Genomic DNA, 11,915 nt, shown 5'->3' on the forward strand with positions numbered 1-11,915 from the left:
GAACAAAGAAATAATAGCATGAACTGAATTAATAATTAACAAGGAAAGATTAAGAACAATACCGTAAATAGCTAGATCCGAAAATAAGAACAATAATTAAAATAAAACTAAGTATTTGAGAGAGATTTCTAAGGTAGCTATACAAAACTACAGAAATAAAAGCGTAAATAACCTAGGATATGAGTTTAGGTATTTATAGTAAATCATAACCGACTTAAGGAAATTTGCGGGAATTATAGAAACTGGAGGTTCCTCGATCGAGCCCTTGGTGCACTCGATCGAGCCCTTGGCCATTTGATCGAGGAATCATCTATTTCCAGCTCCTTTCTTCGTGTTGTCTTCTTAACTTCTCTTCCTTCATTCTTAATGGATTTCCGTGTCGTGCTTCGTGTGTTCCTTCATGCCTACTTCGCCATACCCATTTTATTCCCTTGCTCCTCAAATGCATCATTCCCTCATTAAATATCAAAAAGTGGAAGTATCAAAGTTCTAACATAAAAGGCATATAATTATATAATTAAGCACAAAAACCGACAATTGTTAATTACTATTTAAAACCCTAAAGATAGAAAGAGAAAGAGATGAACCCTACGCAGACATTTAACTCTTCCTCTAGGGCATTAATTATCGCTTGAATTTCAACATAATGGCACGTAATTCATCAAATAAAACAAAATCAAAGCATGCAAGGAGGATTCCTGCGTTGAAATCTGCTGGAAAACAGGTGAAACAAAAACAGAATGTTAAGCAACGTAGTCCTGCTGATGATGAGGTTGTTAAAACAAAGAGCACACAGGAAGTGAATGGTATCCCTGGTCTTAATTTTGATGATGACTTAGAGGTGACATACGTTGCAGACACGCCAGAAGTGGCAGAAGTTGCAGACACTCCAGAAGTGGTAGAAGTGGAGAATTCTCTGTGGATTACACAACGTGGAAAGAAAAAAGTAATACACGAGGATGAAGAGGAGCATGATGAAGGTCTTCTTCAGTTTTCCAAAGAGGATACACAGGATGAGGTTGAATATTGGAACAATGCCATATACTGTTTTTTTTTAGAAGCAAATTCACCATGGGAGATCTTGAATGGTTTCCTTAGACGTATTTGGTCCAAACATAGTATTGATAAAGTGTCGTTCATGCCAAATGGGATAGTCATGGTTCGTTTTAAGGAGGCTAAGGATAAAGAGGAGGTCTTGAATGCAGGGCATTTCATGTTTGATAACAAACCTCCGATTGTTAGGGCATGGACTGCTGAGGTTGAATTAACTAAGGAAAATATTAAAGATGTACCTGCATGGATTCGTATTCATGATTTGCCTTTACGTTTTTGGGGTAAATGCTTACCTGCCATTGCAGGGTTGGTGGGTACATACCAGAAGTCTGACCAGGCTACAATGGACAAAACTCGTCTCGGCTATGCCAGAGTGATGGTTAAATTGACCGTGGGCAACAAATTCCCGTCTAAAGTCAGATTTAGAGATGAGATTGGTAGCATTGTGTCCCTCCCTGTGGAGTATGAGTGGAAGCCTTCTTTTTGTATTAAATACAAGGGGATAGGGCATGAGGCTGCTAATTGTCGAAAAGAAATGAAACCACAGAAGAAACATGTGCATACATTGCAGGTCTGGAGACCTGTGAAGGCTGCAGGACTTATAGGCATTCCTGACAAGAGCACTAAGATCAGTTCTCTGGTTAGGAGTTCACAGCAAATAGCTAATGGCCAGGGTGTTAGTGCTAATTTAGTTACTCCTGAGAAATCATACATAGAAGCTAGATGGTTCAGTCACACCAAAGGTGGGTATTGGACAAACAGGTGACCCTGACTCTCCCAAAATAAATGCATAACATAGGATTTTGGAATGTGAGAGGGTTAAATAGTGTAAATAAATAGAATAATGTTAAATGGTTTTTGCATAATAAAGGAGTTGGCCTGTTTGGGCTACTTGAGACCAAAATTAGTTCAAATAAAACTCATAATGTGTCTGCAGCTATGCTTGATTGATGGAGTGTTACTACTAATGCTTCTTATCACAAAGGAGGTAGGGTTTGGCTTATGTGGAAAGCTGATTTATATGATGTACATGTCCTAAAGTATGATGCTCAGTTTGTGCATGCTCTAGTCACTGAGAGGTGCTCCCTGGCTCAATTTTACATCACTATGGTATATGCCTTTAATGATGGCTCTGAGAGGAGGAATTTGTGGATGAAATTGGAATTGCTTCATAGTGCTATTACTGGACCTTGGTGGTTGCTGGTAACTTTAACACTGTCATTAACGCTTTAGAACGGCTTGGGGGTAATACCAAACAAAGTGATATGAATGAATTTATAGACTGCATTGCTAATTATGGACTGACTGACATCCATACTACTGGTGCTTTTTATACCTGGACCAATAAGCAGGAAGGTCAAATTAGGGTATACAGTAGACTGGACAGGTTCTTGATTAACCAGGACTGGGCTCAACAATTTCCAAATATGGCTCCCCACTTTCATCCTTCTGGTTATTTTGATCATTGTCCATGTGTAGTGAGTGATAATCAGCTGGCTGTGATTAGGAAAACAAATTTCAAATATTTTAACATGTGGAGTAAGGCCCATTCTTTGCTTACTACAGTCCAAGAGGAGTGGCAAAAGTGTTATTCTGGATATCCTATGTATTGTGTTACTAGTAAACTGAAAGCTTTAAAGGGGAGACTTAAGGAACTGAATAAGGAATGCTACTCTGATGTAGAGAACTCTGCCATTCTTGCTGAAAAGGAAGTGATAAATATACAGGGCAAGCTGATACAAGATCCCCTTAATGCTGAACTGATCCAGGAGGAGATTACAGGTCTGAAGTCTTTTAAGGAACTCAATGATGCAAGACAAAGTTATCTTAGACAGAAAGCTAAGGCTCAATGGATGGAGGATGAAGATGCTAACTCTACCTATTTTCATGGGGCCATTAAGAAGAGATGTTCTATGAATAAGGTGACTCAGATTGAATATTATAATGGCCATAATTGTACTACCAGTCAGAGTATTCGGGATGCATTCCTTAATTATTATCAAGAACTGCTGGGAACTTCTAAACCTACTGAAATGGTGAGACAGCAAGTACTTAATAGTGGTAAGTGCTGCACTGAGGCTCATAAGGAGATCCTGAATAAACCAGTCACTAATGAGGAGATTAAAGAAGCTTTCTTTAAGGTGCCTATTGACAAATCTCCAGGGCCTGATGGCTATACCAGTGGTTTTTTCAAGGATAGCTGGGATATTGTGGAGAGTGATATTTGCTCTGCTATTCATGATTTCTTCTCTACTGGTAAGCGACTTAAGCAAATCAATGCTACCACCATCACACTTATTCCTAAATGTGAGAGACCTACAACTGTTAAACAATTTAGACCCATTGCTTGTTGTAATCTGCTTTACAAGGTCATTTCCAAACTGTTGTGCAATAGACTATCTGTGGTGCTGCCAGATCTTGTTAGTGAGAATCAAGGAGCTTTAATTGAAGGCAGGTCCATAATTGAGAATGTCTTAATCTGCCAAGACATAGTCAAGATGTATAATAGACAAGCAGTCTCACCAAGATGCTTATTTAAAATTGATTTGCAAAAAGCTTATGATACAGTTGAGTGGAGTTTTGTAGCACAATTGCTTGATGGTATGGGTTTTCCTTCTGATTTCTCCCAAAAAGTCATGAGCTGTATTCAAACCACCTCCTATTCCTTGAATTTAAATGGAATCTTTTTTGGTTTCTTTAGAGGAAAGAGGGGACTTAGACAGGGTGATCCTATTTCACCTCTTATTTTTGCCTTGTGTATGGATTACTTAACCAGGATGCTGCAATTTGTTACTGATAGATGGCCTTTTTAGTACAATCCTCTTTACAAGAATATCAAATTGAATCACCATATGTTTGCTGATGACTTGTTGATGTTTTGTAAGGGTAATGTCCAGTCTATAATGCTGATGATGAGAGCTTTTTCCTCTTTTTCTAAAGCTTATGGCCTTTTCATGAATATTTCCAAATCTGAGGTATACTATAATGGAGTAGCTTAGGCTCTTAAAGATGATATAAAGCAGGTCACAGGGTTTACTGAAGGATCCATGCCTTTTAGATACCTGGAGGTACCTATTCAAGCTACCAGGCTAACCAAAATTGAATGCAACATTCTGGTGGAGAAAATGGTTAACAGAATTCGTAGCTTGGGTGCTAAAAAATTATCTTATGCAGGCAGACTTGTATTGGTGAACTCTGTGTTGAATACTCTTCATAACTACTGGTCTGGCATATTCCTTATTCCAAAATGTGTTGTTAAGCGCATTGAGGCAGTTTGCAGGAACTACCTCTGGGATGGGTCAGCTGACTATCATAGAGTACCATCTGTTGGCTGGGATAAAGTCACTCTTCCAAAAGAAGAAGGTGGATTGGGAATTAAAAGGACTGCTATTTGGAACATTGCTTCTGTAGCAAAGCTAGTTGACTGGTTGTACTGCAAAGCTGATAGGCTTTGGATTAGCTGGGTAAACAAGGTTCATATCAAGGGAAGGAATTGGCATGACTACCATCCTCCTGCTGATGTAGCTTGGTCATGGAAAAATGTTTGTAAAGTTAAAGAGCTGATCAAGGCTGCTTATGTTGAGGATCAATAGGCTCCTGATAGTAATGACTTCACTATCAGGCACTGCTATGAATAACTAAGACATAGAGTTGTTCCTCAGAATTGGGCACCTGCTGTATGGAACTCATGGAATGTCCCTAAACACTCTTTTATCACATGGATTTCCATGAACAATGGTCTTAATACTCGAGCTAAACTTGCCTCCTTTGGCTACTGTCAAGAACAGCTGTGCTGTATCTGTGAGAGTTCAACTGAAAATCAAGAGCATCTCTTCTTCCAGTGTGAGTACAGTCAACGAGTCCTGCAGGAAATTAAAAAGTGGCGTGGCTTTCGTGTTGATGTTACTATGGCAGGCTTGGGAATATCTGGTACTAGCATGAAGGGTCTGAAGCAATAGGTGCATTGTCAACTTTGGACTTCCTGTCATTACCACATCTGGTTGGAAAGGAATAGTGCAAGGTTGAATGCAGTTATTATTCCTCCTATTAAGCTGGCTGAAAGAATAATTGCTGAAGCTAAGACGAGAATTTTGAGTAAGACTGGCAATACCATATGTGATCAGGATAGAGTTTGGTTGAGAAAATAGGATTGTATGGTAACATGAATGTAGTTTTGTTCTTTTTCATGCTTGTTCCTTGGAACATATCCCCTGTATATCTCTTTTGATTTTTAATATAATTCTTACATTTCACCAAAAAAAAAGCACAAAAACCGTATCAAAAGCAATTAAGGGGAGGTCTAAATATGTATATAATTATGACTCATCAATTACTCCCTTTTATATACAACTTTTTCAAGTTTACTCCTTTATATAATTTTTTTTTAAATTACTACCAAAACATGTGAAATTTTTTTAAATTTATACCAATCCTCTTTTCCGGTGGAAAAAGTATTTAGTGGAACCATATGCCCTCATTTTAAGACAACCCTCATTTTAACTCTTCATTTTTACACAACCCTCTCCTACCTACTAATTTAAACCTAAAAACCTCTTTATCTCTCAATCAGAGTAAAACTTCATCCATCAACCACAAACTTCATCGCCCTCAAATATTATGTTCATCGCCCTCAAATCTTCAAGCTACCATCTTAATTCTGTCATTTAACTTATAATCTCAGTTGCTATCTTAATTGGGTTAGTTAATCATATCTATTTCACCTATTTTTATTTAATTTTATATTGATTAGTCTTATTTTTTGGGTTTAATTTTGGGATATCAAGGTTTAGATGATGTTTTTACTTGTTTGTTTAGACTGATTTTTCATTATACTGCTAGATTGATTAGTCTTATTTTTAGGGTACTTTTTAGGGTTTAATTTTGGAATATTAAGTCAGTTGGTTTGTTAATTAGCTTCAATATCTAAATAACCCAATTTTGCATCTTTAATTGCTTGCGGTTTGATTAATTTGTTGTTGCATTTTTGCATTTGAATGTAGGAATGAAGTCCACCTCATTCTTGCTTGATTTACGTGTGAATTATGATGGACAATTTATGTTTAAGAAAGGGAAAATTGAATTTGAGTTTTCTAAGAAGGGTGGGATTCATTTGCTATGTGAGGTTTGGAGTGACAAAGTATCTGTTAATTTTCTGAGGTCTCTTGGTGAGTAGTTTATGGGTGATGGTAATTTTGAGTTGCGGTATACAAAACATGGGAGAATTCTTACTACTGGTAAGAGTCTTTTAGTGTCTAACTTTCATGTTGTTCAGTTGATCAAAGGTAGAGATCAAATGAATACTGCAACCTTGTATGTAGTTAGGCCACTCAATTTTATGACATCGTCATCCATATGTACTCAAATATCTCATCCAATGACAAACAAGGCTAATGTGGGCCTACAAAATCAACCCAAACCAACTTCAAATAGCCCAACTGATGGAAAGCCCAACCTAAGAGCTAGTAAGAATCTAAATACACAAACTCTTGACTCAAATAATCAGATTCCGTATAGTGCTTCATTTCAATGGTCATGGGAAGAGGTGCCAAACCTTACTTTTGACCAAAAACCTTTGTGAAAAAGCCCAAAGACAAAAGTAAAACCAAAACTCTGTGATACTTTAATACAAAACATCCCTCAATTAATTATCAACCAAACAAAATGACACAAGCCTTGACTGTCAAACCTGGGTGCTCATTTATACCACCTGCCCCCTGGGAGACCTAAAAAGTTATTAACTAGTAGGCACCTCAACTTTGGTAAGTCCAACTTTGGTGAAGAAGGAGGAGGGGAGAAGGTGGTGTTGGTGGAATCTAGGACTGTGAATAATAAAGAAAAATGGAAAGAGTTAATTGGAAAAAATGAAGTGTTGTTGAAGGGTAGCAGGAAGGGAAAAGAGAAGCTTAGTGATTTACCTAAATTATGGAATGGTAAAGGTAAATGAGCCGAGGTTGTTAAGGATGGAAGTGACAAGGGGAAACAGAAATTGAGGGGTACTGGAAAGTCAAAGACTAAGAGAACTAAGATGTGGCAAGGGAAAAAAATCCAAATCTACACCTGAGGAGGAAGAGGCTGAGTTCACTGTTTCTAATGCTAGTGATTCAAGGTACTTGAGTCCATTTTGAGAACAAGATGAGGGTGTGGTTGACAAAGCATATTTGTTTACTGTTGATGACCAAGAAGATGTTACAAAAGCAGTAGAGAGTAGTTTGGCTGCACTTGCTTGTGAAGGTGGTAAAGGGCCTTCCATTTGGGGTGTAGATAATTTGGAAGTCTTACTAAATGATGAAGGGGATGATGACTCAAATGAGTTTAGATCTTTACAAGGATCTGATAATGACACCTCAAATGCTCCTAGATTCAACCTTAATACAAATTTCAATTAAAATGGTTATGATTTTTTTTATTCCCATAATGGCAATGATAGGGTAACTGCGTATTGTTCCAGTAGGTGTGATTATAAGTGGAATACCAAGAGATCAAGGTTGGGGGCTTGTAAGTGTAAGGCATTGAATATGTGTGACTTTAGAGTGCATGCTACTTTGATGGGTGATACATTCCAAATTAAGACTTTGAACTTGCAACACAAATGTAGTGTGTCAAATTACAATAGAAAGGTAACATCTGAGTACTTGGCTGAAAAATTTCTAGAGTTTTGGAGGACTAATATTGATTCACTAGTAGAAAAAACCCTATCAATCGTGTCACCGCAATCGTGGTGGTTCCAATAGAAAATGACATAAAAAGTAAAACAAATTGGCGGGAACAAATGTTTTAAGCTTTAGGAAGTCTATTGTGGCGGTTTTAATAAAGAACCGACATGATAAAATAAATTATTTGTGGCGGTTACAGAACCGCCACCATAGGTCATTTATGGCGGTTCTTCGTACAACCGACATTAATAATGCCATTAAAGATAGTTTTAAATAACAACGCTTTTTCATTAAAAACTGTTACCATAGGAATCTTGTGACAGTTTTAACTACAATCAACATATTTTAAACACATAGTATGAAAATGTTAATCACATAGTATCAAAACCGCTTCTTATTGTCGTTACACATCTTCACACCTACGGGCTACGCCCTTAGACTCTCTCCTTCTCTTTCAATGCCCTACTAGTTTTAATCCAGTGCAAAAAATGCACGGGTATTTTTAATAATGAATTTTACTAAGAAATGTGAAAAGAGTAAACATCACATTCATAAATACACTAAGCCAGATATAATAAATACATTACATACCGTACACAATCTGAAATCACATTTTATTATTTCTATTCAAAAATCGATTTTCCTTTTGCAAGTTAATTTTATTTGTTGACTTAAATTAGTACAAAATGAAAAGTATTGCAAAGTAATTTCTCAAAATTTAAAGTGCGGGGAGCATAATTTAGATTTGAAATGACAATTTTATTAGTATAATAATGCAACTTTGGTATAGTATTTTGTAAAACTTAGTGAATAAACATATAAATTTGTAAAACTAAACGTGCAAAACAAAAGAACTGAAATTAATTAATACTCCCTCCATTTTTTAATATATGACGTTTTACATTTACAAGGTAAGCCTTTGACTTTAATATTTAGAGAAATATATTTGTTCATAAATTATAAAAATGTTATCATTAAATTCTTTACGAAAAGCTCTTTCATATGAGTATACGTATTGATATTATTTAGTCTTATATTTTAAGAGATATTGAAGAAAGATGTGAGTATCTCGAAATGTAAGAAAGTCATATATAAAAAAACAGAGGGAGTATGTTTTTATAAATGGGGCCCACCACTAACAAAACAAATGCATGTTTTCCTTAAATCTCTCTGCCAATTAAAAAGCTTAAGAAAACTCAGCTTTTATACTATGTAGATACCTTCAGACCTACGCCGCCCACCACCAGTGCTCGTGATGCCCGCCCACCACCAAGCTCGCCGACTAGTGCACGATCTTACATCTCTTCTACAATCAGTAAGTTCCCTCTCCCATCTATTTCAATCCTGAAATTGCTTGCTTTTGGTTGTATCACTCCTCCTCAAACCTCCATCACTCCTCGCCTGTGACGTCCACTATAATCCACCATTCGATCGCCGCTAACTGCTCTTTGTATAATGCCGTCAGTCGCCATCATATCGCAATTAGCCGCAAAATTGCGTCTCTCGATTTTCACTAGGTTTTTTTCTTCTCCGTCTCATTTTTTCAATTTCTTTGTTGATCTTAGTTATTGATTTGATTTAGTACTACATTAATGTTATCTTTTACTCTATTATTTGATTGTGAGTTAATGAAATTGCTGAATTTTGGGGGAAAATGAAACCCTAATTTTGATGAATTTTGGTTTGGAGTTAGAGTAAACCTTATTATATCGCCAACTATTGGTCTATTTACTTTTTTCAATTGTTTCCCTTGCTTGATTATTCCACTGTTTTGATCAAAGTGGTACATGTGATTTATGGATATTGGATACTCAATTTATAATCAAATTAAAATTCAGAACTCGTTGCTTTTGCAATTGATACTATGACAAACAAAAAATTGATTATGTGCTTTAACCTTGACTAAATATTGGATAATGATTTATAGTAGATAACTTTTTTTACCTAACTTTGAATTTTATTATCTGTCATTTGGTTACTAGAATTTAATCACTTAAACTAAATTCGGAACAATATTGTTGACTTGGTTCAGTATCATTCAAAATGGTGGAGGAGAAGGCTTTCATTGCTAAAGACGTAACTGAAGTAAGCAACTTTATCTCTTTTATTTTTCAATGGATTAGTGTATGCTAGTGCAAGTTTTTTTAATCTGATCATATACTTTTTTACATTTGATTGGCAATACGCAATTACTGTATCTTGACAATGTTGTGTTACTTATATAGATGCCAAGTTGGAAGCAATTGAGTGTTTAACACTTGGCTTTAATCCTACTGTAGTGTTTGAATATTCAAAAAAATATATTTGTTTCAACAGGTACAACTGCATATCTAGAACAGTCTACCACTTTTTGTCAAAATGGAAAACATGTAATTATAGATAAGTGATTGCTTCTGCCTTCTCTTTGTGCCATGACATGGTTGTGCTTTTATTTTTTGCTAGGCATGATAAGCTGACAAAGATGACTTTTAATATGAGAATGGTACAGAGTTTGATGTAACTCTTTAACGTAGCCTTTTGTATATATACATGAATATCTCTAACATGAGCAACATGATGTGTCTAATTCAGCCTGTTAGTTTCATACTAAATTTGACTAAAGCTAATGAGGATTATGAGTTCTCATGTGACATAAGTTAGAGGCGGTAGGAATATTTATGTTAGGATTGTAGTCTAGAGCCATAGATAATGGTCACTTTTGCCACGAGGGTTGGTCGGTTTAATTAAGATCGACTACTTCTTGGAGTTCATAGGTTTGGTACTCTGATTTGTTTTGATTTAAGTTATAGGCGGTAGGAATATACCTGTTGAGCTTCAATTAACTATCTTTAATAACATCCGTATGTAGACTCATAGGTTTTGTACTCATTTATTAGTAGTAAATGAATAGTTTTTTTTTTACACAAATGGACTGTCTAACGATGTGACACCGTCTTATTCTATAACTTTTGTTCTGTTCTATGTATGATAGATGATATGTGATATTAATGTGTTACACAATATGATGTGTCTTAGATAATTTTTAGTCGTGCTAAATCATATTCCATAGGAATTCACTAATTCATCATAAGATGACTTCATACATGAAATATTATTATTGTTCCTCAAAGATAAAAGGCTTGCTTGATTATAGTTTACAATAATACCAATGACTTATATGAGTATTAGTTTAAGAACCTGAATTGATCAAAAATTACTTTGGTTGTTCGACCCTCTAACATACACTACACTATAGATGTACTATTGAACAACAACTGCTCATGTTTTTAGCATCACCGACTTAGACGCTTGTTCAAGGTTTACTTATTAGAATAGTCCTCAGTTTGATTTTGTTCTTGATATTCTAATAATATTTTATTTATTTTCTTTTCAATAATATTTTTCTTATAACTGATTTTGTTTAATGGTAGATTATTGCAGATTCAACAACCATGTCAGTTGAGGATATGAATGAAGCTAAAGAGGTGTGGGCTACAAAATGTTTAGAGAACATACAACATAAATTTGATTGTATCTTAATTGTTGCTTCCCTAGCTTGAGGTTGTTGAGGAACATATACAATATGAGTGTTGTTAGATGAGATGTAAGGTTGTTTCTATGACATTGTATGAGACATTTTGTTGGGTATTTGATTGCAATATTATGTAGGTATTGTAGCGTCAATATTTATATTCGGATATCGTCAAATTTGCGAGGAGTTCCTGTCAAAGTTCTGCTAGCTAATTTTTTTTTTAAAAAAAAATTATAGTGGCGGTTCTTAAATTGGAACCGACGCCATAGCTTACTCTTAATATGCCAATTCTTACTTTAAAATCGACATCATAGGTAAGCCTATAATGGCGGTTTTGGAATTAAACCGACACCATAAATAAACCTATAGTGGCGGTTCTACCATCAAAACTGACACCATAGGTAACCCTATAGTAGCGGTTCTGGAATTACAACTGCCATCGTAGCTTACCTATGGTGGCGGTTTTACAATCAACACGAAAAAAATATGACCCCAACAATCACGTCGCTAGGAAACTGCCACTATAGGGTTAGTACAACTGCCATCGTATGGTATAGTTCTACTAGTGATTGGAAGCTGAAAAAATTCCAAGAACATGTGATGAAAGAGCTAAATGTGCAAGTAAGTTATGCTAAGTGTTGGCTAGCCAGGTCAAGAGCGAAGTTAATCGTATATGGTAATGGAAAGGACCAATATGT

At 35.8% G+C, this 11,915-nt stretch overlaps 1 protein-coding gene and 1 long non-coding RNA gene across 2 annotated transcripts; both read left to right on the forward strand.

Annotated features, from left to right (window-relative positions):
* Positions 1-646: 646 nt before the first annotated feature.
* Positions 647-4,646, forward strand: LOC141649465 (uncharacterized). Its single transcript, XM_074458155.1, has 5 exons — positions 647-1,796; positions 2,039-2,256; positions 2,406-3,842; positions 3,939-4,028; positions 4,077-4,646. Exons 1-5 carry the CDS (start codon positions 647-649, stop codon positions 4,644-4,646), a joined length of 3,465 nt encoding a protein of 1,154 aa, XP_074314256.1.
* A 4,285-nt stretch (positions 4,647-8,931) lies between these two features.
* On the forward strand, positions 8,932-11,376 carry LOC141646222 (uncharacterized). The gene is made up of 3 exons (XR_012545442.1): positions 8,932-9,021; positions 9,739-9,791; positions 11,117-11,376. It is a non-coding gene; the product is annotated as an uncharacterized LOC141646222 (long non-coding RNA).
* The last annotated feature ends 539 nt before the right edge of the window (positions 11,377-11,915 follow it).

This window comes from Silene latifolia, chromosome 3 (assembly GCF_048544455.1).
Source record: "Silene latifolia isolate original U9 population chromosome 3, ASM4854445v1, whole genome shotgun sequence".
Lineage (NCBI taxonomy): Eukaryota > Viridiplantae > Streptophyta > Magnoliopsida > Caryophyllales > Caryophyllaceae > Silene > Silene latifolia.

Bases quoted from the DNA above. Each gene is read 5' to 3' on its own strand.
- LOC141649465 (XM_074458155.1), top strand. From the start codon at position 647: ATGGCACGTAATTCATCAAATAAAACAAAATCAAAGCATGCAAGGAGG. The intron at 1,797-2,038 runs GTGGGTATTGGA...CTTATCACAAAG, and splicing joins ATGGTTCAGTCACACCAAAG to GAGGTAGGGTTTGGCTTATG. The intron at 2,257-2,405 runs GTAACTTTAACA...ACCAATAAGCAG, and splicing joins CTGGACCTTGGTGGTTGCTG to GAAGGTCAAATTAGGGTATA.